This window comes from Ylistrum balloti, unplaced genomic scaffold (genome assembly GCF_031769215.1).
Source record: "Ylistrum balloti isolate Yb309-2 unplaced genomic scaffold, AGI_CSIRO_Ybal_v1 Utg369882, whole genome shotgun sequence".
NCBI lineage: Eukaryota > Metazoa > Mollusca > Bivalvia > Pectinida > Pectinidae > Ylistrum > Ylistrum balloti.
Window position 1 is genome coordinate 1,059,880 of NW_026782019.1, and position 24,424 is coordinate 1,084,303.

Sequence of the window (24,424 nt, forward strand, 5' to 3'; positions counted from 1 at the left end):
TAGCTAAATGTGGCATTTGTAATAGACATAGCCAAAGTTAATTTTGTGATAGATGTAGCCAAAGTTAATTTTAGGATCAGTTAGGACAGCTACTGTTTGTAACAGGCATGGGTTTAATTACATGATGATGTAATTAATTAAATTACAATTACATTATGAAAATGGCATTGCCATTACAGGTATTTTCAAAATAATTAAATAACCATTACATGACGGTCCAATGTAATTAATTAAATTACACATTACTTTTCAAGTCAAAATGATTTTTTTTTTAAATACAAACGTCGAAATAAATTATCATACTGCACAGATTTATCACACAAATTTAATTTTATGATTCAATCTCTGTATGACCATGGTCAAGATATTATCATTTTGCTAGCTGTCCATCGCTTAATAATTTGACAGTGCTGAATGTCAAAGTAATTAATTACAGTATATTTAATATAGACTCCTATTGGGAAGACTATAAGCTTATACAGAAGTGTATATTTCTTGCACATAATCATAGCAATAATGAAATATAGTTATTTATTTCCCTTACTCTCTTTCAGCAAGTGGATGTCCCTGAAGAAATGAAATCTGGAATGGTAGAAGGTGTCTCTATTGATTCTTCTAAGTTGGAATTGGCCATGGTGACCAACAATGGATTTGAGGACCTTATGGTGGAGAAAAACGTCCTTCTTTCCGGCCTCCAATTAGATGTTGAAGATGATTAATCACTTGAGGAGATGCTAACAACCATGTTGCCTTTTAATGTCACAGTACTCTCTAAAGGCGGATATATATTTACCATCACAAAAGAAGAATCAACAAATCGCGGAAACTAAAAAAATGTGGAAAAGATCATTGTATACTGCATTTGTAGTAAATTTGTATACAATCTTCAATTTACTTGAGTAGAAAGATTCACTAGTTATACCAAGTTTGTCTAGAAAAATCACTGTATACTGAACATAACACGACTTCTGTTTAAAACCTTCATTTAAACTTAGGCATGTATTTTTTTATGTATCTTAAAAGTCTACCTACAACAATTTTGTGTATGCAATCTTGTACTAGGATATTGACATGACAAGATTACATTGCTGATCAAAGCATGGGAAGAATACTGTATCTAAAAACTGAGTAAAACAAGATATAAGCATCTGTATCATGTTTTATTATTATTATTATTATTTTTCCATAATGTCTGTCCACATGGAATTTGTAAGCACTCTTGTGCATTCTTATACCACCAAAAGGGTGGGTAAACTGGAATCAGGTTGTCTATCCGTCCATCCATCTGTTTGTCTGTCTGTAGACACATCTTGTCTGGACAACTCCAATGAAACTTTTCAGTAATATTCGGGACAATGTGCAGATGTGCATGCACCATTTTCCCTTGAAATATCGATTGCCATGGCAACTGGTCAATATAGACGGGTTTTGCTCGTCGGTCAACTTCTAAACCTGTGGACCAATTTCAACAAAAAATTGCAGGAATGTTGGGGAACGTGCACATGCCGCTGTGTTTCAGAGGATGTTTCTGTGCAAAAGGACACCATGGGGAGATAGCTAAGGCTGTGGGTGTTGGGGGTATTAGTTATCATTTGGATTACAGTTTCAGTTATCCCTGGGCAATGTGGAGAGGATATAGTAATGATGTTGAGGATTGAATGTAGAGGTCACAGTACTTGCATAAGTACTATATGATTACCTTGTAAATGCATTGAGACTAAGACAGTATACCTTAATCAAATTTGGAACATGTATCCCTTATGAGAAGTCGGTTTCTTTAGAAATTCAGGGTCAGATGTCAAAGATCAAGGTCACAGTCAAAAAACGGATAGATGCATGGGGGTGTTCTTTGCATTACCCTCATTTTTCTATCAAATTTCACAACCTAAAAGATATTCACATCTTGCAAATTTCAAAGTTCAAGGTCATTGTTAGTATGTAAAAATTATAATACAAGAGGAATAAAATATCTTGCGACAAGTTTTAGAGAACAAAGAATATATAAACATGTCAACAGAATTGTAGAACCAGCAAAACAAGTGTAAAATTGAAAGAAAGACAATATCTACTCAAAGATTCCCTGAAAAAGTACAAGGAGAATAAGACCAGGTGTTCCGAAAGAACAGGCATCTTTTATTTTAAGACAATCTGGAAAATGAAGCTGCCCAATATTTGTATGTAACATGTTATTTGCATGATGGTCTAACTAATGGTCATAAACCAATAAGATACGCAGTCTTTAAAGTGATAATATGGTGTCCAAGATCAAGATTTCCTACAATGTATCTAAAGAAATGGACAACTTCCCTATCATTTCATCTTGGAGCCTACTTTGGGACATGTATTACATAAGTAATACTACTGTGCTTGTTATTTCTGATATCTGCTGGTCATTTTTTATGGGCTGCAATGATTTACTGCTTGCATATAGTTGGTTTCAGTATATAGCAAGCTAATAACAAAGAATTTATTTTTTTAATGGTCTTAGCATACCAGTACTTTCAGTACTTTGATTGTAATTATTCCTATTGATATTTGAAGCAATTTCGGATATGTCAGTTGAAAATTGAATTTATGTTATCTCTGGCCATTTTGGCAGTGCCTTAACTTTCTATACTGTATATTATATACAGTATATAATACATTAATTTTTACTAATGTGTCATGTTACCTATCGGTCGCTAAGGTGATAGACAAGCATATCTTACAAATGTGTCATCCAACCAACTTTTTTTTTTTAAATGTCGGAATATGTTTAACTAGATTAAGATGTTTAAATTAATTCAGCGAATACAGGTGAAAGACAGAAAAAATATCTTTTTTATCTGGTTAACTTAGATGTATTGGCATATTCAATGAATCTTAAAAGACCATGTCACCAATTAATATATAATACTGTTAATGTTGGTCACATTGCCTTGAAAAATTCTTTAAGGTATAAGTATATAGATATTTTACCAGGATTATGTATAGTTATGTTATACTAACCAAGACCTCTGTCATCTATTTTAAGTGCTACTAAACATGTGTCTGTTTATCTGGGTCAATCAATATCAATTTGGTCACAATTTCTGTGCAGCTCCCAAACTCACTTATCCATTTGAGCATTTCTGTCTTATAATATAATATGTTTGGTTTACCAGTCAAGATGGCAGACAACACAATAGCTAGACTCATTGGGGATTGATTGAGGCACATATTAACATTTTCTGAAGTCAAAATTCTTCCTTGCTGGGAAATTGATTGTAGATGTCATTTCAGGAATGGCTAAGTGTTTGTGAAAGGATTTATTCTGAAAATCAGGGTTGTAATTCTAGAAACTACATATAACTTATGCAGGTACCTTGCTCCGTGGTATTTGGGGATTGTGATAAAGCTCAGTAGGTAAAGTGTAGGAGTTTGTAACCAGAGATGAAGATCCAAGGTGTGTAGTTGAGTGATCCCTACCCTTGGTGGTTTGTGTTTCTCCGGCAGCTTGGAAACGGAGCAGTGTATTCTGATGTGGTTGTGTCCTTGGGCAAGGCACCTTACTCTTATTGCGCTTGATCACATGCAACTGGCCTCCCATATTTTGTTCAATGAAGTAACTACCAGCTAGAACAAGACCCCTGCTCAAAATTATTCTGGCTGTTAATAGGGGGGATAAATTAAACACAACAAGCAAAAAAAAAAAAAAAAAAAAAGTACACATGGTATTTTATAGAGGAGCAAGAAAGAAATAAAAATTTCCTGAGGTTAAACACACCCAGTGTTATAGAAGCCTCCAGAGATATTGTAAAGTGAAAGAAAAATATGCAAATTTGTACTTCATAAAATATGTTATTGATATTGATGAATTTGATATGACAGAATATCGATCGTAACATGTTATATTTTTTGCAGTATCATTTTCCTTTGTAGTGGTATTTTAAATGACGGAACAGCAATAAATTATGTATAAATTTTTCAACAACTTATTACATTTACAGAGTTATATATCAGCCAAGCTTATAAAGGTGAATACTATTGTGTGGCCATCATACAACTTCAGTGTGAGCAGAGAAAAAAATATTACAATTTATATTTCATAAAAAATACTGTTTTTATGAAGACCAGAGAATCAGTTTGTTTTCTAAGGCATGAATCAAGGCTAACATTAAGCTTCCTTACAGGTGACACATGTACAGCACAGGTACATGTACAATTTTTAAAGACGTTTACACCAGTCACTGAGACATTTCAATTTGGCAGTAAAACAAAAGAAGAAATGTTAACCAGGAAGACAAATATTTTACTGTAGATTTAATTTGGAATTAATTGTAAGCATAATCATTGAATGTTGACTGATATTATTGTTGTCTTCCACGAATGATTTAAAGGATAAATAGTTACTAATTATAGCCCTGCATACCTTATATAATTATAATATATGACTCCACGCTGTCACGCTATCAACCAAAGGAATGTTTTCATGTGTTGTGCTTGCAATTTTGTATGTAGATTTTCATTAATAATGATTTATGTAAATGATTCTGTGATCAAAGAAAAACTTATCACCTGGATGTTTGGCGAACATTTATATTCTTACTTCCCAATTTCAATATCTTAATTGTGCAAATATCAGTGGAATGTCCTCAGTTGATTTGTGTACAGTATCTAAGATCTAGTGATGAGCTTGAACCTTCAAAAAGGAGTTAAGTAGATAGACAAATAACTTGAGGCTCTGAATACATGTATATAACAGACTGGATTAGCTCTGAGATCAGCATACAGGAGTGGAACATTCAAACACTTGTAGCTGTGTGACATGCTAGATAGCAGAATAAATTTGCTCCAGCAAATTGAATTACTTAAAAGGCAACACATCAGCAAATTAATTTCTCCTGAAAAGAATGTTATTTATTATAATGAAATCTTGTGTTAAAAAATTCTAAATTTTCTTTTATACATGATTATATCATAATGAATTCATTAAACTGTTGCTGCTGCTGTTAAGATGATGAAATACAGTGTGTATTTCATAAACGAGATACATTAGGGTTAGAAATCCAGACGGACATGACATAATCAGTTTTAAAAAATCCTTTTTTACGAACTGTTCAAACTTGTATGGCCTTCACATCAAACTCTGACCTTGATGTTTCTATATATGCTAACATAACCAGACTGTCTCGTGCCCCCAGGGTGGAGAGTGGAAGCGGAGGTGGTACCTAGACCAGATAGTGCTGATGTAATTTTCATCTCTGCTAGAATCAATAAAAGTTTTAATGTTTTAGAGGGTTTTATCTTTAAGATCAAAATTGTTGCTAATGGACCAACTATAAGTGTTGTTCCAGCAATTCAATCGCTAAATTCATATTTTACTGGTATATTTATATATACATATCAAAATACTTGCATTTTCAGTTTCAAAAAAGAATTTAAATAACAATTGTTAATTCATTTGTATTCAGTTGTATTAATTTGGTATGATTACATGTGTATGCAGTGTCGTAGTCATTAATTTTAACTTCACTGAACCATTTGTTTATGTTGATTAAAGAAATGGCATGTGGGAGGATTTTTTATCCAGTTTTCGGGAGATTGAATGCATACCTAGAACATCATATAGTGATACTTCAGTTCAATTCATGAATACTAATGCCAACAGTCATTGATGAATTATGAAACTGTGATTGTGATTCAAATTAAAGCAATTCCTAAACATTGCAACGACGATCAACCAGTGCTTTGTTATAGAAAAGTTTGAACATAAGCAATGAATATTGAACCACTACGACAAGGCAAATTACTTTTTTTTTTTCAGTGTAAACTGAAATCTGCCTTACCAAGCATTTTCTTGCATATTTCAAAGTTTCAAATTTCAAATACACCTTTGATGATAAATTTGTGTTAAAATGTTCAATGTACATGTATGAATTAGGCAAATATGGTAAAGATGATGTTTTTACAAATGGAAGATATATATATCTTTGTATTCTCTCATTTTAAAGGAATGAAAAATAATACTTACGTAGCTAAAAAGAATTTAGGTGAAGCATTCGTTAATTTGGGTAATAAAAGAGACTTAAAATATCTGCATGATAGAGTCTGATACATCAATTACATAGATTTCCAAAACTCGGAATCATTGTTATATTTAACATTTTTGAATAACAGGTCTGCATTTGTATTGGTATGTATCATGATTGTACTGTGAAAGATCTACTGTCTTGTCACCAGTAAAACTGAATTTGTATCTTTAATATCAACATAGTATGTCAACACAAATTTTGAAATGTATTTGAATTTTCCTCTAATGAATACTTGTGATTAGTGCTAATCTTTATAAGAACAGGTCCCTGAGAGAACCTTGTCTGAATATTGCAACATCACTATTAATTAAACTGTCAGACCTTGAAAGCAATAATAATGTCATGTTACAATATCATAATGTGTTCCTAAAGGGATTGGAGATACAATTAGTGTTGAAATAGTGCAACATATGTAATAGTGTATTCTCTGACCAGGAAATTAGTAGTTGTTATGGCCATGGTGAGGTAAGTAATCTGGTGAGGCTTAATTCACACCAGTCACCATGGAAACAGGCTTTCAGTGCTCTTTTCGAAATGACGTCATTAATATGTCCATAATATGCCATCAGCTTCGGTTCTACTGACATAAAACACAATTTTTGGATCACTTTATGAATGCAGTATGTTTTAGTCTTGGCTATTGAGTTTTTAAAAAATATTATTAAATGTGAAGATCAGCCATAGTTGTCATTAATTTTCATAGTTAGGATCCCGGATGACCTATGGCAATCATATTTCTTCCATCTCCATGCACCATCTGCCATAAGCTTCTCACATTTTTCAGTCTTATCAGAGTTCAACAGGGCAGCCATGCAAGAAAGTATACCTGGTAAATGGGCTCTTTCTTTTATTGATCTTATTGAAACTGAAGTGATTAGAACTTATGTTGTGTACTATCAAAGAGCCTCTTTTATGTCAGTTTCATTTGGATATGTTTTGATTACAGATTGCCTTATTTTTGATGGATTTCTTTCAGCATGATCCCATTTTATGAGATTTGATGGCCATGTTATCTCATACTGAAAAAGACAGATTTCTATTTTCTGGAAAATTACTTAAATTGCATTTTGTAAAAGTATATCATAACTATAGAAGATCTGATTTGCATGCTGGACATGCTCTACTAATACATTAGGTTGTTTTGTAACAAATGTATTTATATCATTCATTCTTATTCATAATGTGTATACATTTTTATTTGATCTGTCTGCAGAGTATTGTTACTCAAACTGCTAAAAAAGATATAAAACCTTGTGAAACCTACCAGATGTTTCAAATTGAGACTTCCAAGATTTATTTTCAATAGAAAATAGTTTTGTTAAAGCCTATAAGTCTCGCATGTCATATATACTGTTCTACATATTTGAATGGTAGAATATCTGGTAATATATGATATCAGCATGTTGGGTCACCTTTGCTTTGAAGACAGATAGTTGGACCAAATGGTTATTGAAATGTAATATTTATACCGTATAAGTCCCGATCTCGTATCCATCATTTTAACTTGAAAACATTCCATTGGGGTGTGATGTATAAAAACACTTGGACATGTGTTATCTGATAAAATTATATCTCATATTGTCTTATGACATTTTTTTATATTTGTCTTATCCTCCAGAACCATAAGGTCATGAGTTTGCTATCAAAATCATAGTTTTGTTAAATTACTGACATTAAACTATAGATCTCACAGATCAAATGTGTCACAACTTGAACTTGTAGTCAGACTGCTTGACTTTAAGTTTTCTCTGGATGACCACCAACAAACTACGTTGTATTTGTAGTTGTATAGGAGGACATGGAGGGTTCCGAGCTTGCTTGTCTACCAGCTGATTAAACTTATAACATATCTAATTTTCACCTGCTTGGACAACCACAGATGTAGTTATTAAATATGTGTCTGTTTTGCTGGGTTCAACAGCTCATGAAAAGCTAGGATCATTTTGAGTTGATGTCTCCTTGTAGTAGCTGGTGACTACTTCATTGAACATCATATGGGAGGCCAATCACATGCTGTTTAAAGCAGGCGGGTAAAGTGTCTTGCCCATGGGCATGACCACCACAGCAAAGACTGTCTGTTTCTCAATTTCCCGTGTGCAGCAAAATATGAAAATCCACTATGAGAAGGGAGTGTCGAATCCCACACCTTGGATCTTCACCTGAAGTTTAGTAGGCGGCTGAGCTGTCGCTGGTGTTTTAGTACACAGCGCCTTCATGTGGATAATATGTTATTGATAAAGAAATGATGTCATTTAATGGTAGGATATTAACATATGTCAATTTCCCATCAAGCCAAATATCAATAACATTTGACAATCTATCAGAAGCAGGGTGATATCAGAGAAACTTTATTAGTGGTGTGTGCTTCTATAATGACCAGTAGCAATCGGATGAGAATCCATACCAACAACAAACCTGTTGTTTTGTACAGTGAATACTTAACAACGATCAAAGACATTCATGTTTTGGGGAATACCTTAAATGTGCTTTGTAAATTGAAAAAGAAACACTTGAATTCTGTTGTAACACATCAAGGATATTTAATAGTTTCCCATTGAATATTAATTAGACATTTTTCAGGAAATGTATGTTTCACCAGTGCGCAGCATGATAGTTCTGTCATATAAGCAGAATGAAATTTTATGAGAAACCATAGAATTTCACTTTTATTACATTTTAAAAGAAAGAAAAAATTAAAATAAGCAAACACCAATTAACAGATGTACAAATGAGTTCAAGTAGCTCATTCTTTGATGCCAGATAGTTACCTATATCACTTTCATGCTTGACAACAAAATGAAGCCTTTTTTTTAATAGACCACTTAATGTGGTATTCTACTATTTTATGTGGTTACATCATTAAAGTCACTTATAAAACTTTATTTAAATAACAAATAGGAGTAAACCTGAAATGTACACAGAAAAGATTTGATGTCAACGAACTTACAGTGTGTTCAACCTTTGCTTTAATTGTGTCAGAACTTGAAAATTTATGAATTTCAATATAGTGACTAGAAAGTACCATTCCAATTGGTCATATTATGAAAGTTGCACTGTTCCACAAGAAAAGTTCTGTCAACAATTGTGCTGATATAGCATTTCATGTATCTATTCATGTTCATCTCTGCAGTGTTGATACATGTATAAGTTGATTTCTTTTATTTTTTCATATGCCCAGTACTTATCTGGGTTAGGACATGACCATGATATACTTTTCAAAACCAAAGGGTTTACCATTTTGAAACTTCAAACACAATTAACTACCTATCAGAGAGTCAAAAGACCTAGAACTATGCTTCTTGTCTCATTGATGAATAATTATACAAATTGAGGATGAAACATTTTACTCAGCCTGTTGTGATATGTGACCTGAAAGTGTATAGAATAGTGTTTTTAAACTTTGTCTACAAATGACAAGTTCACATTTATATTTTGAATAAGAAATTGCATGAAACATCTCTGACTTTTAGCTCCCATTGTTAACATGGGCAAGATTTAATCCTACAAATATCCTTGAGGTTAGTTAATTAAAATTATATGCCATGTTCTTTTTATCCTTCCTTGGATGGTGTCTAAAGAGGGATGTTATGTGTAATACAAATTTTCACTGAATATTCATTTATGATTTCTTAAATTTCTGGTAGAAATAAGCCATCTTCTTTCAGGAAATGCATTTAGTTTTTCATTATCTCAATTTCATATGAAGTGTAATTTTATTTAGTTATCTATATTTTTGTTTATTCTCCAAACAAAAAGCGATTTAAACCAATTCCATTTTATTTATTTTCTTTTTGCAGAGAAATACAATTTCCTAGGAGAAGCTGTGAATCATCTAGTACGTCGACATTATCCTGAAATATTTAGAGAAGAAGTAAAAACTCCAGAGAAAAAAGGTAGTGTATTGTAATACAATTTTCAATACTACTTAAGCCTGTTTGCTTATGTTGTCTCAACATTCCAGCAATTTGTTTACATAGTTCCATGTTAGTTAATAATCCAGTATGAATGATGGAAATATTGTTTGATAATAAAAATTTGAAAATACATTTTACTTGCAGGGAAATCACCACATGTTCATTGATTACTAAGATCAATTTAAGTTTTATGTTCATAAGTGTTTCACCTGCATCATGGTTGATTATGAGGAACATTTCCCATGCCTGACCTTGAGGCTGCGGGACAAACTTCACTTCATTTGTCTATAATGTTTTAATCAATACACCACCAGGTGTTGGTTTACAAACATGAGATGTTATCAGTGCAGTTTTATTGATGGAGTAGAAAGTGCCAACAAGATTCTCAATTTATGACAAGGCTATAAAGTTTAAAATTGAAAACATGGAAAGATATTAAAGCCTGTTGAAGGTGTTCGATTACAACGTTGATAATAAGTAAGATATGTAAGATATTTACATCAACATCGTCTGACCACCCTAATTATGGTTATCAACAAACAAACATTAAAACAATATTTGTTTCAATCCTGTAAGAAAAACAGCATATATCGGAAATTGTGGTTACACTATCGCAGTTTAATAAGGATGAGTGGTTTGGAGGTTGAAGGTACTTAACTCATCTGAGTTTGAGATATTAGAGTAGCAGTTGACTCACATTCATGTGATTTTCGGCATTTGACTCAACTGTCATGGAATAAGGAGATTTTAAACCATTTGACATTGAGTTAAAAGTATACTTGTAGAGGATCTGAAACATATCTGCAAGTTCAAGTTGAAACTGCATTTTGCTTCAGACTGAGTTAAAATCAGGAGGACTGGATATCTGATTGGTATGAGATGAAAATTATGGGAGTTTACAAATAAGAGAAATATTTAATTCACCTGAATCAAAGTATGGAGGGAAGGGTATAGGGACTTTGGCTTTTTATTTGAATTATTGCACTGCCATTGGATACTCTTGTGTATACTGGTATACCTAGTGTTCACCTTAAGCACTGTATCAATTATGATCAATTGCATTGAATTGATACATGTCTAGTTTCTAGTAATATATCAATTTGAATTTCCTAGTGTGTATTGACCTTGTTTTGAAGCAGACAAAGAACACACATCCCTAAGGTATATAGATCAAATGTAATAACTAAGGGAGCTTGGATCGCTTAAGCCATTAATTACCAAGTTATTGTTATAACTATCAATAAATATCACATCAATACCGCATTAACATGAGATCAAAACTCTAATTCTCCACAAAGGTTCCGTAATACTTATCAGACTTCCATGTGATAAGATTGAACTTCTAATAATACCAAGGACTAGATTTTCATAAACAATAATCAATGCAGTTAACTTGATATTGAATGAATGAAGGCATCAGATCTGCTGTGTACAAAAGTTTTTCTTACATCACTGAGGTGCGACTTGACTTCAATATTTTAGTTATCAATGGACACAAGTAATGCATCGTTTCTTTGAAGTACCTTCAATATATAACATATTGATTCTCTGTTAAGCTTTTACTGATCAAAGAACAATGAATCTTTTCTCCTCTTTGTTTTACTAAATCATTAGAGCTTTTCATAGAACAAAGACGATTACATTTCATCTGACTAATGAGACTAGAGTTGTCATGGTTTTAGAAGCTTTAAAATGTACTCTTGATTATAAAGCAAACCAGGCAACATTTCACGCTTTGGTATTTGGAAAGAAACTAAGGGTGAACATGTTTGTGTGAAATGGACTAAAGAATTGTGAATCGTTAGTGGATATGGACATTAAATGTTCTGGATAGATGATAAAAACTGGGGATTAGTATATGACCTTAAATGGTTTCTTGTTTTTGCACTAATTAAAGGGAGATAACAGGGATCGCTGTGACCCTTTATATTTTCATTCTGGGGACTAGAACATCACAGGGGTAAATAAATGTATATAAATACATTGTTTGTAATTCACTGTTGGTTGATGTTTTTTTCACTCTCAGATGTTGATGCTGTAATATCAGAAGACCAAGCTATTGACAAAGAAGTTTTATTGGACACAAAAAATACAGCTTCCGAAACACCTGACAATACACCCGCATTGTCCAAGGATGTCAAGGAAAATGAAAAACCTGTGTCTGAAGAGTCAAAACCCTCTGAACAACCCACACCTGAGGCTTCAGCACTCGTCCACAACAAGGAAGAGGAGAAGAGTAGTATTATTGGCATTCCCCGCACAGATTTCTTATTTATAAGTAAGACATTTTGTAACTCTCTTAATTAAATATATACACAACTAAATCGTTGTAGTACAAAGGCATCATATGATAATAATTAAAGATTTTCCATTCACAAAACTTTCTTTTTCCAACATCAATATGTTGCTATTTTTTCTGTCCGATTTTTAAGCTACCCTCCCTATCTTAATGATGATGATGATGCTGATGATGATGATGATGATGATGATGATGATGATGATGATGATGATGATGATCTTAAGATTTATCTATAATCCATTTATCAATGCATTTCTGCCCATTTTTTCAGAAAAATCATGAGATCCTTCCTGAATTGTGTCCACTTGTTCTCAGTATAGGCGTTACTCACAATATTTTTTATTCGCTAATGTACAAAAGAAATGTACAGAACAAAATGGCAGGGTAAAGTTACTGCTGTTTTCTAGAAATAATTTTCATGCATCAACTTATTGATATTGATTCAAAACATTTCACATGACAGAATATGATATAGAAGAATGTTTTACACATCTGGATGTGAAACAGAATTATATGTGGAAACCAGAGAACTACTGCAAGTATATGTGTTGACTAATATAATGTACCTATAATGGATGTATAATTTAATCATAGCTGTTATCTGAACTTCAATATATATTCTGAAAGAAGCAAACTTGTTTTTAACATGCCGAGATAGATCAAGACTCACTCTTATGATATATATGATGTGCATTTTTGTAATTCATTCTTGTGTTGGTAAGCTTTAGCTAATAGAATCAAAATAAATCACTGACAAGGAGATTTATTAGCACACAAAATCTTGGTAACAGAATGTCTGATATTGTAACTACAAAGCATTCAATAACACTAGATACAGTTGTTACAAAGTCTTGTCAATTGATTTTGCATAACATCAATGGCATCCTAATGGATTTTCCATTTTAGCTCTAACAAAAATTGGTTAAGTATGGAAATTTCTTTTGTGTGTATTGATAAATTCACCTTCCCAAAGACAATTTGTCAGAAAGAAATGTCATTTCCAATACAATCAGTGTAATGAATTCTTCCTGACAACATATTTTGTAATGGCTCTGATGTGCATCTACTATTTAGGGTGTTAGTGGGTTAGGGCAAGACTACCTGTTCAGATAACTTTTAGTTGTCCCTGTTTACTCAAACTTCACTTGTACCTATTGAAATATTCCAGTTTGCGTCTTAATTTTTAGGCTTTAATTCATCCTTGGTAGAACATTTCAGTTACCTGATATATGACAGTAGTAAATAGAAAGACACTGTGTTCAATTGACAATATTGTGAATATTTGATATTATGACTTTCTATGCTGATCAAAATTGTGTCATGTTATAGATTTGTATATAAAATTAATAAAATTTCCTTTGAGATAAAAAAAAAAATAAAATTTGGCAAAATGGTCATGACTTTGAAATCAAAAGTATGATACACAAATATACTTGTAAATACAAAGAATTTCAAATCATTGTTTAGTAGACATGACTCTCTTCCTCAACTGCATTTCTTCTTCAGTGTTGATATGTATGATTTTTCGTTTCAGCAATAACAACAGGATGCAGTTTAGCTGCTTTTATAGGACTGATCGTAGCTGGGGTTTGCTGGTACAAGTAAGTACAATTTAACATAGTAAAAAGTTGAATTAGGTTTGCTGGTACAATTAAGCACAGACTAACACAGGAAAAAGTTGAGTTAGGTTTGCTGGTACAAGTAAGTACAATTTAACATAGTAAAAAGTTGAATTAGGTTTGCTGGTACAATTAAGCACAGACTAACACAGGAAAAAGTTGAATTAGGTTTGCTGGTACAAATAAGTACAGACTAACACAGGAAAAAGTTGAATTAGGTTTGCTGGTACAAGTAAGTACAGACTAACACATGAAAAAGTTGAGTTAGGTTTGCTGGTACAATTAAGCACAGACTAACACAGGAAAAAGTTGAATTAGGTTTGCTGGTACAAATAAGTACAGACTAACACAGGAAAAAGTTGAGTTAGGTTTGCTGGTACAAGTAAGTACAGACTAACACATGAAAAAATTGAGTTAGGTTTGCTGGTACACGTGAGTACAGTTACATGAAGATATTAATTGTCACAGAAGCTGAACATAGCACTACAGTTAACAGGACCACTGTGATCCTCCAATCAGTCTAAATGGGAATTCCTTGTAGACAAGTCATTAACACTTGATGTATAACTATCCTGAGTGTGTCCCTCTCTTTGAGCATATCCGGGATCTCAGCTTGACCTTGTGATAACAAGATCAGGAAGATTACACTCATTGCACAGTATTTGCCAAGAGTCTAACATTGTTGACTTGAAGCTCAATTCTTTACGGAAAGTTTCAACGGCAAGTTTCAAGACAGTTTGTCTCTCTGATACTTAGATTAAGGAAAATGCGATATTGCTTGGTCATCAAAATGCCTTTTTATGAGTGATTTTAGATACCAAGTTGTATTCATCAGAAGGTGTAATATTAATAGGTCAATATACATAGTTTTTGAATTCAGTGAACTGATGGAGGCCCAAGGGACTAATAATAGTGAGTCATCTCCCTATTCCTAGAAGACACAAACAAGTGAGGAGGGACTTATTTGGGGTGAAATACGGTCGTAACATGACACAGGACCATTAGTTGGTGTGACACAGGCTTGAGAAATCAATACATTGGCTTTGTGAATTCAGCCAGATTTCTGTCTTATGTCAACACGGGAATGACCTTTTTTGAACAGTCAAGGAATTACAGGTTTCTTGATGTGAGAGGTCAGTTGAGAAAGCTGTGATTTAGACTATGGCAGCAACATGGTAGAAGGTCACCATCATAACTAAAAATCTCCTACTGCACGAGATAAATACAATCCTCTCTATACCCAGCCAGAAAAGAACATAGCACTGTTTTATTATTTGTTGTCTCTTGTATTGAACGGAAGAAGATTGTGTTATTACTATCCATGGCTGTCTTATCACAGAAGAATTTCATCATTCTAGTGTCTTCATCCCTCAGAAGAATTTGATTAAAATTTGTACAGACTGTAGAGTTCAAATAACATAATACCTTCAATAGGTTTGTATTCCAGAGTTCTAAAGTTTAACTTTCTTTTAATAGAATTCTTTCAAAGAATGATATGACTTTGTATGGGAGTGAAGACATTCATATCTTACAGATGTCTTTACATGATTAAAATTATTTTGAAATATGTTTTCAATTTCCAAACATGACACCTTGGTATGATCAGTCTTTGAAGATCTGAAGACATGTCACTTTAATATCATCTTTGAGACTGATATTTCAATCTGCAGTGTTCAGATGATAAAGGCTCTAAAAACATAGTTTTCCTAGATCTTTGATAGTGATTGTGAAAGACAGATAATTGTTGGGTTGTGATCATAATGAGGCTGCCATTTCTTGTTGTGGGCTTGTACTTTTAAAAAAGATATAGAGCCTTGCCCTCCCACAGTGTAATATTGCATGGGCCAAATTCCAGCCTAAAGCAATAGAGCTGCGATTAGGCACATGCTGTACTTAAATGGATCTGTTGTGAAAAGATGATAAAACAAAACTGATGTTTATGAAATAGTGTGCCAATTAATCAAACTGCTACACATCAAGCCTGTTTGTCATTAGTGAAGTCTGTTTTTGGGCACTTCTAGTGTTACATACTTTGTACATTTTCACACATTGAGGCTGCACTGTATATCAAAGTGATTACGCTGTGCTGAGTAAATACTGTTCCAGTGCTGCCTTGACATAACCACTTCAGATTCATGGTAATTTCATCTCTTCATTTCCACTATAGAGCCTCTACAAATACAGATCAATAGTCAAGATTTCAGAGATAATCATGTATTTCCAAAAACACAGAATTGTTGGTTTCATTGCCATCAGTTGCTTTATGATGCTTTGCTTTGAGTCTGTAAAATGAGAAACAGGCAGACAGAAAACTGCAGTAGTTATGGAAACGTGGAAAACAGGAAGCAGTTTGTAAGACCTTGGTAAAAATAGTTTGGTGCTGCAATTCTGTTCTCATGTACATTGTATTTGTGGCATAAACAGTATTTGCATATACTATTTCTTTGGGGATGTTTTGATTTTTGAAAGAATTCAGAGGTTTACTTTCAGTATTTTATCATCAGAAATTTAAAGGTATATAGACTAAGCTGTTAGTGAATGTTTTAAGAATGTGGAAAAATTAGAAAAGCAATATATTGGAGCCCTCTGTTGTTGTATAGCGTTAATGTTAATATTGATTAGCATTTTTAGCTTGACAGGTAATTGAAAGTGATTGTTATTGGATTGCTAATTAATATAAGGGCCGTTTACTCTTTCACAATTTACAACACAGATACATAATGGCATTCCTCATTAACACACCCACACAGAGAACAGATGTATCTTGTCTCACAGCTAAGTAATTAGCAAGTCATGAATGATTTTCTGCGTGTCACTGTCACACATAACACACTCACTGGTATAGTGGTACAGAAGTGTAACCTTAAGCAAATTTCAATGTAAAATTTCTAGTGTGAAATTATCCATGTGTGATGTATTAAGTGAAAAAGTGACAACAAATGGGCCAATGTTATGAACAGTTTGTGATGTAAAAATATTTACCAGGTACCTTTCATAAAGCCAAGGATTGCAATACATTACCTGTGGAGCAAATTTACTACTGGCCCTTATATCTCTGTCTCTGTCTCAAGCTTATAACAGGAACTGATGTCTCTGTCTCAAGCTTATAACAGGAACTGATATCTCTGTCTCAAGCTTATAACAGGAACTGATGTATCTGTCTCTGTCTCTGTCTCAAGCTTATAACAGGAACTGATGTATCTGTCTCTGTCTCAAGCTTATAACAGGAACTGATGTATCTATCTCTGTCTCTGTCTCAAGTTTATAACAGGAACTGATGTCTCTGTCTCTGTCTCAAGCTTATAACAGGAACTGATGTCTCTGTCTCTGTCTCAAGCTTATAACAGGAACTGATATCCCTGTCTCTGTCTCAAGCTTATAACAGGAACTGATGTCTCTGTCTCAAGCTTATAACAGGAACTGATGTCTCTGTCTCAAGCTTATAACAGGAACTGATACTGATGTCTCTGTCTCAAGCTTATAACAGGAACTGATGTATCTGTCTCTGTCTCAAGCTTATAGCAGGAACTGATGTATCTGTCTCAAGCTTATAACAGGAACTGATGTCTCTGTCTCAAGCTTATAACACTTATAACAGGAACTGATGTATCTGTCTCAAGCTTATAACAGGAACTGATGTCTCTGTCTCAAGCTTATAACAGGAACTGATGTCTCTGTCTCTGTCTCAAGCTTATAACAGGAACTGATGTCTCTGTCTCAAGCTTATAACAGGAACTGATGTCTCTGTCTCAAGCTTATAACAGGAACTGATATCTTCGTATCACTGTCTCTGGCTCAAACTTACTACATACACTGATATCTATGTTTCAAGCTTATAACAGGAACTGATGTCTATGTTTCAAGCTTATTACAGGAACTGATATTTCTGTCTTTATCTCAAACTTACTACATACACTGATATCACTGTCTCTGACTCAAACTTACTACATACACTGATATTACTGTCTCTGACTCAAACTTACTACATACACTGATGTCACTGTCTCTGACTCAAACTTCCTACATACACTGATATCTCTGTCTCAAGCTTATAACAGGAACTGATGTCTATGTTTCAAGCTTATTACAGGAACTGATATTTCTGTCTTTATCTCAAACTTACTACATACACTGATATCTCTGTCTCTGACTCAAACTGATTACAGGGACTGGTATCTATCTTTCAAGCTTATAACAGGAACTGATGTCTCTGTCTTTATCTCAAACTTACTACATACACTGATATCACTGTCTCTGACTCAAACTTACTACATACACTGATATCACTGTCTCTGACTCAAACTTATTACAGGGACTGATATCTCTTTCTTTATCTCAAACTTACTACATACACTGATATCACTGTCTCTGACTCAAACTTATTACAGGGACTGATATCTCTGTCTTTATCTCAAACTTACTACATACACTGATATCACTGTCTCTGTCTCAAACTTACTACATACACTGATATCACTGTCTCTGACTCAAACTTACTACATACACTGATATCACTGTCTCTGACTCAAACTTATTACAGGGACTGATATCTCTTTCTTTATCTCAAACTTACTACATACACTGATATCACTGTCTCTGACTCAAACTTATTACAGGGACTGATATCTCTGTCTTTATCTCAAACTTACTACATACACTGATATCACTGTCTCAAACTTACTACATACACTGATATCACTGTCTCTGACTCAAACTTATTACAGGGACTGATATCTCTTTCTTTATCTCAAACTTACTACATACACTGATATCACTGTCTCAAACTTACTACATACACTGATATCACTGTCTCTGACTCAAACTTACTACATACACTGTTATCACTGTCTCTGACTCAAACCTATTACAACAAGTAAAGAGGTATGTTTAGGATTGTGTTTATCATATGGTAAATTAGTCATGGTAAAAATCCATTCTCATAACTTCTCACAATTTCCACGAAACATAAAACAAATTGCTACCAATCAATAATGTTCAGTAAACAGATGGGCAATATTATTTAATAGCTCTTACAGGAATCAGCTTCTAGGTAGTAAGCTTTATTTCAACACTTAATTGACAATCATATTAAGGGATTTGATAAATTTGTGGGAAAACCCCTATAGGAATATTCAATCATAATTGAAAGACATAAGAATGATATTTTATTGAAATAGCACAATGAAATAATTGCCAAATATTTCATCGCCTGAAGTGGTGTTTACTTTTCAACAGATAGAAATATTTGAAAATAACAAAGCAAACAGAGGAAGTGCTGGTAAGCTGAAAACAGACATGCTTGTGGCTTAGATATATTTGTGATGTTAATTAAAAATCTTACCATCCAGCTGGTAACAAATCTAGTAGATATGCAATGGATATCAAGATTTAATTATAGATAATCTCTTTCCTTAATCATATTTGCCGCACAAAATAATGTTGATGGACAAAAAATATCCAGCAGCAGCGATTTTTCCCCATTGAAACACATATGTGTGAACATAAGTTTTATTTTGAAATAACTGGGCTTATTTTCATGCTGATAGGGAAATCTTGTTATCCAATGTATTCTGGTTTGAGGTGTTTGTCTTCTTTGTATTTGAGCATTCAACTCAGAGGAATGGAACATACAGGAAAATGGAAATTCTCATTCAGATTCCAGTTGTTATGATGATGAAGTTACCGTACATTTATGCATGATCTTTTTTGTAAAAGTCTTAATTCCACTTGATTAGAATCAGATATACATGTATTGTTGTATTTCTTCATATGGAGTTCTGACAAAACCCAACTGAAATAGGCTTGGAATCAGTGATCAACCAATCAGATTGCATTAATTCAAAACGGTTTGGTTTTTAAAAACAGCAATAAGTGAATTATGTATAATTATGTTATGTTAAGCCTAACACATATTTAGCCTAACATATGTAGTAGGTATATGTTGGATGAGGAAGTTGACCTTGTGTTTGTTCAGAAGAGATAAAGGACCAGTGACAGATGTCACACTTTTGTAAGGAGAGTCACAGATTCTAGGTTTTCCACGTCTCATGTTGACATACCTCTACATGTTGATTGCACCATCTGGCAAACAGCTTAGTATACAATCAGGATGATGTATGTAATTAAGCTTATTTTTATGCAGATCTTGATTTTAATCTCTAATTTTAGTGGTTAAATGATGTACAAGACTTTTGTCAACTGCACATATTTGCTTGAGATCCGTGTGTAAGGGTTTGCCTGTATGTTGGGATGTAGATAGGAGATCCAAATGTGTCTCCTGTCAGAAATCTTTACCATCATTGCATTTGGAGGGTAGGTAAAAGTCAGTCTCGTGGATAATTTTCATTAATAACCTCATTATCATGACTATATTTATTTTACTCTAACAGAAACATACAGAAGCTACTATGTATGGAAGTGTTTGCAGTGTGTGGAAATGGACCTTAAGTTTCAAGTTTGTCTGTAGATGTAGTATGTAAGGATTGTATCTGAAGTGAACCTATCCTATCACTGTCAACATGTATCTGGAGACCATATTTGTCTATCATAGCAAGCTCTGTCAGGATTTATTGATTATTTAGAATTTCACTCCAGAAATCGTGTCTAGTAATTTCTTTAAGGTATTTCAATGGTTTCTACAATCTCAAAGGTTTCTCTGAGGTCTCTTTAAAATTGCAGGGATTTTCTCAGGGTTTTTAACACACATTCTAGTAGCAGAAATTTCTCTAGTGTAATACAGTCCTCTTTAAATCTGCAGTGACTTCTTTGAGGATTTTCAATTTTGTCAACCTTTTTCTGATGCTCTGTAAATCTGTTATTACTTCTCTTGAGATTTTTCGATGCTGTCTCAAGGGTTTATGGTAAAGCTGTCTCAAATATAAGTGAATGCTCGGTGGTCTTCACATCTCAGTAAAGTTATAGCAGGACGTGCCCTGTGGTGTGCGAGAGGGTTGACCAACACGTTACTAGGAGGTAGTATAGGTGATGGAGTAATTACTATTGCTGTTCATGGCTCTCTAAGCCTCTCCTCTAATTACAGGCTTCGCTGTCCTCAGTTCTACACTGATATCATGTCTATCAAGCAGTTCTTTAATGGTTATTGTGCATGTCTACACGCCATTGTCTCCCAGACATAATATCCTTCCATATTCTCTGTCACCAATTCCTTCAGTCTTGTATTGGAAGACTGATTAATGATTTCTGTAGCAGATGTTGTGAAGCTTGTCCAATTGATATGAGTCTACTTTCATGATATTTAAGTAATATGTGCCTTATGCCATGGTGCAGAGTCCGTCGTCCGGCATCAACCTTTCCATTTAAAAAACTTCTCAATAATCAAGAGTCTAAATGGCATGGTATTTGACTGGAGGGATGCTAGGTTGAAGCCTGAAAGTGATCTCGACCCTTATTCTATGTTACAGGGGTCATATTTATTAAAACCCTTTAAAAAAATTCTCCTGACTATCCAAAAAGCACAAGCATGGTATTTGGCTAATAGAATCCTAGAATGAAGCTCAAAAATGTTTTGCTAAAAGAAAATTACCTTGACCCTTATTCAAGGTCACAGTGGGCAAATTTCTCACAACCTGTGCCAATGGTGTACGTGTTACTGTATTTGTGATAAACACTGATTCTATCTTTGATGAACATTGAATTCCAGGTGGACAAAATTGCATCAGTTCACCAGATAGAATATGTCATTGTGTTTTTCATTAAAACATTTTGGTCCAATTATGAAATGAGATTGCCAATAATATTTTTTTCTCAATTTCTCATTTCAAAGAACATATTTGATTGGTCAATAGATAAAATCAACCAATAAATATATCATTTGAAAACTAAAATTGCCCCATTCCTATTTCACTATTGCTAACAACAATGTTTCATTGTAACATCACACCATATTTAGACCTATGAAAAATGATTTGACCAATCAGGGTGTAGAAAAAAATATAATGATATTAATTTTCAGCATGGGTAGTTTGGATAAAAGGATAAGTAAAAATTAGCATTTTTATTTATTGTTATGAGTATAGTTAAGGAATCACCATGGTTACGAGCTAGCCACAAGGAAGTACCATTGTATAATGTCTGTTTTATCTCTTATTTCCTCTCAGTTCAAACTTTGTCAGATAAAGCAGAGAGTGGACAGTATTATTGCCAGGGCAAGTTATTTTAGCTGTGGCAATATGATGAAATAATTGAGTTGCTTTGTCATTATCGACAGACTCCGCAGCATTTATTGGTTTTCAGTGTGTCCAGAGGGATACATGTAGATGGCGTTGATAAAGTTAGCAGCTTGAAGAACAGCAACTAAGGCCTATAGATGTAGCAGTATATCAGGAAACACGACTGCAGGTGTTTAGATAAAGTCACTGTGTCAAACACTGTGTGAGAGTGCGCTGCAATTTGTACCTGTCAAAACATTGTAGGAAATAATCTCCCGATTAGAAAAAATTAAAACTGGGCCTAGAATTAAACTAAGATGGAGTTTTTTTTAATATTGCTATTTAAACCTCCAGTAATGATGATTGAATCTGTCATAATATTGATCAGAGAGACGAAACCCAAACATCAAATCTTTAGTAACAATATTGGTCACAAAACCAATATATCATTATACTTGTATGACTATGATTTCATCAACAAGTCTTAAAAAAATTTCAGACATATACTTGAATAAAACAAAATTAGGTTACATTGCATAAGTGATATTGATACTGGGCCATAATTTGGCTTTAAGCCTATGTAAACCTTTGAATGGGCTAGGATGTATTATGTCCACCCACACACTACCATCCAAGGAGCAATCAAACACTGTATCCTTCAGAGCCTTCTCTATAAGGGGACCAAGCAAAATCAATTTTGATAACATTAGCTCACGAGGCAATGACATGGCACACCAAATTACCGATGGATTAGCCTCTATTTTGTGGTTGGGATATAAATACAGATCATGTTTTTCATTTTGTACATTTCAGTAAGGTTTCTATCAAGCAGTTTATAGTGTATCAAGGTATTGGAAAGTGTCATACTGGGAAAGGTATAATCGAAAGTTGTTTTAAGGCCTGAAAACACATAACATACTGAATTAATGCCTGCGTACCATTAGTGAGAGTCATTGGATCAGTGACATGGTAGCTGATGCCAAACACACACCCCATTAGACCATTTAGTAAATGCATGAAAGCTTCCAATTGAATCAGACTTTGTTTTTAAAAAAATTAATTAGTCTAATCTGATTTAAAATTTGATATTCCAGAAGCTGAAATGAATTCTGAATAGAATTTCAAGGATTTGAATGAAAGATACACAAGTGAATAGCACCTTTTAATACAGATATAGAATTACCTACAGTTAAACACATTATACAGCGGCTTTTAGGAGTGAGCAGTGATGATAAGGGCCTTCGTCATGAAATCTACAAGGTAGCTTAGGAAAATGCAAATTGATTGAAAGAAATGTCAAAACCTACCTTAGTTAGGAAAGGTGCACAAATTCAAAATTCAGTACATTTTGTAATCTCATAATTAACAAAGAACATCAAGTGTATGTGGATATTCCAAACTGTGCAACTTTTCAAGTAAAGAGCATGAATAATGAAAAAAATATTTCAGGTTATGTTTAGGTAGAAGAACTCCTTAGAGAAGTGAAAGGATAAGTATCATTATATTGGAAGTAATATGTATTTATAGAGTTATTATGTTGTCCTGTGTTCTGGTTATGGCCCAGACTCCTTTGAACCCCAGTAATTATAAACAATGTGTTACAAGTTGTACCTGATAGTTTAAACCCACTGGAAAGGAATTTCGATACAAAACACAGGGATTAACTATGATTGGTCAATAATAAATATTTTCTGTCATTATCTTCACCATGATAAAGTGCAGATGGTTATCATTTTTATTGATATCAAAGACCTCTGTGGTAACCAAAATGTCATCAAAATTATATGTACGAAAGAGTACTAGCATTTAGTCAACTATATTCATCAAAACATGGCAAATTCTTAGGTGAAGGATAATTGTTGGTAAATTACACTCAATCAATGTGACATGTCGTTGTACTTATATTTTCCTGACCATGTCTTTGCTCAGTCTACTGCTCCCTGAACAGTCAGGGTCATTTTGAAGGAAGGTCTTGTTGTAGCTAGTAGCTAATCCTCACTGAAAACATACTGGAGGCTGTACAATATATATGCCATCCAGGGCAATTAGGATAAAGTGTCTTGCCAAAGTATACAACCACAACAGCTAAGACTGGTTGGTTACTCAGCTTTCCGTGAAACACAAACTACTGTGGACACAACACGCCCACACACCCGCTTCAATTTAACACATCCTTGCTTGCATGTAGCACACTGGCTGTCATTGCAAAGTCTGATGCTATTGATGGTATCGTATCGGGTGATATTTTTATGTTGTAGTATTTATGATTCTGCTGCACAGACCTCAGATTTAACTGCCAACCATAATGATAAATCTTGATGTATGAGCGCTTCTTACCCATGAACATTTTCCAATTAGAAACAAGGCAGGC

General features: G+C 33.7%; 1 protein-coding gene across 1 annotated transcript in view; it reads left to right on the forward strand.

Annotated features, from left to right (window-relative positions):
• LOC132546258 (neural proliferation differentiation and control protein 1-like) overlaps positions 1-24,424 on the forward strand; it is a 54,627-nt gene that overhangs the window by 7,324 nt on the left and 22,879 nt on the right. The window contains exons 2-4 of the mRNA XM_060209968.1: positions 9,851-9,946; positions 11,994-12,245; positions 13,801-13,867. Of these exons, the coding sequence (XP_060065951.1) occupies positions 9,851-9,946; positions 11,994-12,245; positions 13,801-13,867 (415 nt within the window). The remainder of the gene's footprint in view (positions 1-9,850; positions 9,947-11,993; positions 12,246-13,800; positions 13,868-24,424) is intronic.